Here is a 6,000-nt window from a genome sequence, read left to right as displayed (position 1 = left end):
TGAGAGCCATAATAAATATATATCCGAGTCCTGATCGGGAGGTAACATCCGATTCCGATCGAGTCTGAAATCGGGCCAGATTTCCGATCATGTGATCGGATCGGGACATCCCTAGTATTCATCAGCAGAGACGATGGCCTCTGTAGCTGTTTCCGTCCTGGGATTATATCACCTGTCATGCTAACATGGCGCCCAGAGGAACATGCTGTGTATTCTACGTGCTTCCTTCTTTCCTCCAAGTCTGCACAATTTACCTACAGAGTTAACATGACTTTAGGTTACCCAGCACACACACACAGGTGCTGCACACTTCAGAATATTTGTACTTTAGCACACACTTGTGCAACATTCAGGAAATAATCTACGCCCTGATCTTGTTTTTTAACTAGCTAAAAGGGCCCAACTTTACCTTTACATGCATTACAGGCCTTACTATGCTCCCGAGGTCTATCATACATAACAAGCTGCTCAGAGCTTTCATTATATTTACACACAAACAACGATCTGTCTCAAATGGCTGAAAACCCACAAACTGTTTTGACAGAAGTTTCTCTTGACACAAACATCTGACCACAACTGTGAACAGAATAAGAAATGGCATCTTTTTGTTGTTTGAAACCAGATTGATCTCAGGAAGGAAACGGATGCGCTCCAAACATTTAGTAGTTTAGTAAACAAACAAACAGAAGCCTTTCCCACCACAGGAAAAAGTGCACATTTCATGTAGTTAGTAGAAAGATCAAGCAATTTCTTTTAAATAAAAAGAAAGAACATGTTCCCAGATCAGAAGATGATTGATAAGATCAGAGGAGGTAGTACAGGAAAACAATGCACACTGTGGGGTTTGGTGTTCAGGTGACCCTACCTGAGGCAATCTGGGACTAAGGACTGAGTCCTGAAACACTAGTCTATAGAGAGAACAGAAACAGCTGTTGTCAACCTGGATAGACACACACACACACACACACACACACTCTGCACACAGTGACGCACGCTGCCGCATCCGCATCCGCCTACAGAGCAGCCTTTGTAGTGGTGTTACAGACCCTCCGTCCTATCACTGAGATTCGACACTCTGTGTCCACCTTTGTGCAAATTTGCTGCGTGTTGTCGGCCGTGGATTCACCATTATGCAGGCGGCTCTGTGCAGCGCACGACCGGACACACATGCAGAATCACCCCGAGAGGGAAACAAAGAGCAGGAGGCAGCTGTGTGAGGAGGAGGGGGAGGGGAGGGGGGAGGCAGAGAGGGTGTGTCGGTCAAGAGGTGAATTTACTTACATATAAGTCTGCGGCTCCGTAAAACCCATCCTGATACACCACACTGAGAGAGGAAGGGAGGGGGAGGAGGAGGAGGAGGGTGCAGACGGAGCGGTGCACAGTCCCAAAAAAACCAAGAGTGGATGAAGGTCACACACCACAGCAAAAACAAAAGAGGGGAGGAGAGAGAGAGACAGAGAGAGAGAGAGGGGGGGGAGAGAAAGAGAGAGAGAAGTTATTTCACACCCATGCAGCATGCAGAGGAAACGCAGCTTCCATCTAAGCTCCACTAAAAACATTCACCAGAGCACTCGTGGGGCTGATAGATAAAGTTCACTGAACTGAACTGACACCGTAAACTGCCATCATTCCCCAAACGGCAATAAAGAGCCGGATCCCAACAACGAGGAATGATGTCAGAGAGGTGGAGGAGTTTTTAGTGGAGCAGAGATGGGAGAAGGTGTTTCCTCACAAAAAACTTTAATTCAACCCTCTGAACCACACAATAAATACAGAAATATCACAGCAGTGTTTCTGACCCGAAGGGTCGTTACAGAGCTAAAATTAATTTCCATCGTGGTGCATGGACCTCACATTTCAGCATAAAAACGAGCCGTCAGTGACAAAGAAAAACACCCAGCAACGTGCTTGGGGTTCAGAGGGTTAATTGTGCTCAGATTAAATGTCATCGTAATAAGCAGCCAATCGTTTCACTGCTTTGATTTACAGTATCACAGCAGTCACAACCCCATTAGCCAACCATCACAGCACAGCAACGACATGCAAACACAGGTCACGTGACTGATCTCTGTGCACAAGGTGACTGCGTCTGTGTAACCACTGCGTGTGGTGTGTGTGTGTGTGTTTATGCTAATGTGCTGTCGTGGTGTCTGTGTTTATTCAACCCATCAGCGAGTCGTACTCCACTGAATAGCTGCTGAACTGCCTGACAATGTGCCAGTTGGACTGCTGAAAGGAGTGAAGTGCGAGTAATGTTTGAGCAGCAGAAGTAAATGAGCACAGCTGCGCTGCTGCACGGTGACCTGGTCAAATAGAGTTTAGGAAAATGATTCACGATGTGTCGCTCGCTAGATCGACTGAACAACACGGACTGAGGCGGTTTTTCCTCACCCAGGGTAGGCGGGTATGGCGGGTTGAGGCACGGCGGCCCGCACGGCGCCGTACACGGGTCGCCCTCGGCCCCTCAGGTGGGCGCCGCGGAACGCCGCTGCTGCCGTCGTGGCTGCTGCCGCTGCAGAAGGGTAGGGAAACCCTGGGACTGGAGGTGAGGAAGAAGAGAAGGGAAGGTGTGGTGTGAATGTAAATGTTGGAGGGGGAGGAATAATCCAGCTGGAGCACTGATATCAATACAAGTGTCAGCGAGGAGAAATGCCAGGCACAGAGTGAGGACTGGAATGTGAATGAAATGTAAAGCAGGCTGCAGATGATGATCAGTCTTACCTGCGTAGAGCTCCGGTCCGTACACGGCTCCCACCATGGGACTCAACTTCCACCCCGCTGATGGAAACAAACGAAGGAGACACACACACATAATTAAAGGCACAGCTTAAACCATGTACGCTACACTACAGCTGTGTGGCACGAGTAGTAGTTTAGTAGTGATGTAACACAAGCACTCAGATAAAGTGATGTGATGGTGATAACATTAGAAAGTAAACAAGCTAAGCTTAGCCACCTGTGCTGATTTGGTGTCGGCTACTTTGTACGTTGGCTAATGAGCTAATATGGAAACAGCAGGCAAGCCTAAAGAGTTCCACACCTTGCTAGCAGCTGCTCTGTGTGAGGAAGGGTACGTTGCTGGTATTAGCATTAGCAGGAAAACAGCCTAAGCTCAGTCAGCCAGCTGTAACTTAGCTACTCTACATGGGTTTGCCATCAAGTAACTTCTTGAGCGACAAGGAGTTTAGTGGTCTGGCCAAGAATTAGTCTGGTCTCTGTGGGTGTGAGTTGGACGTCCAGTACTGGATGCAGAATGGATGGATACTGGCTGTGAAGGGGGAGGGATTCCAGACCCATTTCACAGAGTGGGTGGGTATGACTGGCCATGCCAGGACTTTGGATGAACTGGATGCTCTTATCCAGCCATAACAACATTGTTCTACATTGGCTCGCTAACAAGTTAACGTTAGCTCAGGTTGTGCGCTGACACAGAGCATTCAGGAGCGAGTGTAAAGACACATTCCTGGATTTTCAAAGTAAATCTGGTCTGAGTCTTTGACACAGAAATCGGTTCACATGGAGGCAACGGAGAAGTCAATCTGTTTACACATTGTCAATAAAAACTGATTAATACATATGATTTGCTACATTCATTCCACAGCAGAGCGATGACTGAGAGATGAAGGGAGACACTGACTGCATGTTTCTCTCTATGCACGTGTGTGTGTGTGTGTTACCATAGGGCAGCGTGCTGAGGGCCTCTCCGTTAGGGTAGGGGCTGACCATTTTCTTGTTAGTCATCACCCTGGCGGTGGCGTTATTCACCTGAGGACGGAGGAGCAGACGGTCAAAACACAGACACGGCGGCTCCACAGAGGAGAGTTCAGTCAGACTCTAATGTAGAACACAAGGCCGAGGCTGATCTATAAGCTAACAGCAGATCAATAATCAACATGTCTGCTTTGATGATGTTTCCTACCATTATTTGGCTATATGTAATATGGTTGTTTTTACAGTAAAAGTGCACACTTGACCTTCTCAGAGCTAGCCTACAGTTAGCGACTGGCCCACCACTGTCATGTGTTGATGGGAGGGATCGGCCTCTGCAGGATAACACTGCTTATGGTCCAGAGACAGTTGTGTCTCGCTCGTGTGTGTGTGTGTGTGTGTGTGTGTGTGGCAGTGAATGGAGGATTGTTAGAGTTATTTTTAGTCATCATGCATTAAAAAGCAGCACAGATCTGATGCTTCACTTTGGACAGATGTTGCTGGTGTGCAGGTAAACGGGGGCAGAGGAGGCTGAGCTGCACTTTCTTCGACATGCATGTATTGTTTTCGGGTGTGTGAGCATGTTCTGTGCATGCCCGCTGACACTTCAAACTAATGCTTCCAATCCAAGATGGCTGATAATCTCCTCTCAGAGCTTCAAAGGCTTCCCTTGATCTACCCTCGTCTTCCTTTGATGGGCTTTAGGAGAAGGAGATTGTAGCTCTCCGCAATAACCCATCACCGGCCGGAGTGTGCTGTTGAAGTTGCACATTTGACTGCGTGGCGGGCTAAAGATTGATGACCTTTTGGCTGGATGAGCGGAGAGTGTGCGCTTGTGTGAAGCAAAGAAGGAGACAGAGAGAGAGAGAGGAGGAATGAGAGTGCCTGTGCAGGCTCACTCACTCACTGCACTCCCATTTAGAAGCCCATTACAGGCCGGGCTGCCTCTCTCTGTGAGTCATGTTCTTTATCTGCAGAGCTCCATTCAAATGGAAATGAGGTTTACCTCATTTTTCCCTCATTGCAAATGACAAGGTCAGTGGCAAATGATTCAATTAGCCTAGCTGTGCTAGCTATCTGACCAAAGTGTCCAGGGGTGTCTGGGTGGGAACTTTCTGAAAACGTTTTAATGAACATTTTACCTGGTTTAAATGGTTACAGTAACAGTCAATGACACTGAAGAGTTTAGCCTTCATTAAAGGGATAACTGGGCTTCTTTGAAGTGTGGTTGCATGAGGTACTGATCCACAGCCAGTGTATCGTCTACAGCAGATCTCACCACCTTTTTGCTGTGCACAAAGTCAGCACTAAAATCTACAATAAATAAGCACCTGGCAGTAAATCTATATCCATCAAGTATAAACTGTGTTTAATAGATGGGGACCTGAAGCCGAACACCACCAGACTCCACTGACAAAAACAGGAGTTACAGGTCTACCCCTTGTTCACTTTAAGTTTTTTAACATTAACAAATCTGGTTCTGATGAGCACACAAATCCATAAATCAATCACACCATAACCTCCATTACCCTCCACAAGCTAATCCTCATGGCGGGATTAGCTAGCTCAGGACTGAACTGCGCCAGCGGCACCTCAGAAACTAGTCGTAGTGCTGTTTTTGTCAGTAAGGTCTGGTGTCAGTTCAGTTCCCGGTGTTAAGTTTCATAATGTTTTTGCTGCGGTGGACTCTTGCTAACTGACCACAGAGTCCCACCGGGCCTGTTCGTGATGAGCTCTGGCTGCACCGTGCCACCCGGTCACCTGTTGACCGCTGTCACTCGGTCCCAGCACTCTGGCATTCATCAGGGTCACAGAGGTGACCCTCTGCTCCGCTCCACGGAAGACACATGCTGAGTCTATTTTACGCCGGCACGAAGTCAAGACACAGAGCAGCAGAGAGAGCCCGGCTGATTTTCAAAATAAAATACCACGATTAGACATATTTAAAGCCAAATTCACTGCACAGCTGCTGCTATTAGCTTGTATGTTTTGACAAAATCTTGCTTACAAAAAATAATTTCAATCTTGGAAGCTGCTTAAAACTGTCAGTTCATCTGCATTTCAGCTTTTCAATAAGGACTCATACTATAACACAGAGTGTGTGTGTGTGTGTTAAAGAGTGGCAGAGCTAGCCTCCTCTTCCTCCCTCGCTTCCCACAGCTTCCTGTTCAACTTATAACACTGTATATAAATGGTTTTTACATCAGGGTTCCGGTCCAGACAGGCACGCTCCCCCTGGGGGAATAAACCGGCGGCGCAGCCAGAACACAGCACAGATGGCCCGGTGGGGTC

The 6,000-nt window shown here is 47.6% G+C and overlaps 1 protein-coding gene across 1 annotated transcript in view; it reads right to left on the bottom strand.

Annotated features, from left to right (window-relative positions):
• LOC114439465 (RNA binding protein fox-1 homolog 2-like) overlaps positions 1–6,000 on the bottom strand; it is a 42,843-nt gene that overhangs the window by 3,769 nt on the left and 33,074 nt on the right. The window contains 4 exon segments of the mRNA XM_028411406.1: positions 1,282–1,324; positions 2,392–2,539; positions 2,722–2,778; positions 3,678–3,765. Of these exon segments, the coding sequence (XP_028267207.1) occupies positions 1,282–1,324; positions 2,392–2,539; positions 2,722–2,778; positions 3,678–3,765 (336 nt within the window).

Source organism: Parambassis ranga, chromosome 8 (genome assembly GCF_900634625.1).
Source record: "Parambassis ranga chromosome 8, fParRan2.1, whole genome shotgun sequence".
Taxonomy (NCBI): domain Eukaryota; kingdom Metazoa; phylum Chordata; class Actinopteri; family Ambassidae; genus Parambassis; species Parambassis ranga.
The sequence above is the reverse complement of the archived record's forward strand: the minus strand, read 5'-3'. Positions and strand labels throughout refer to the sequence as shown.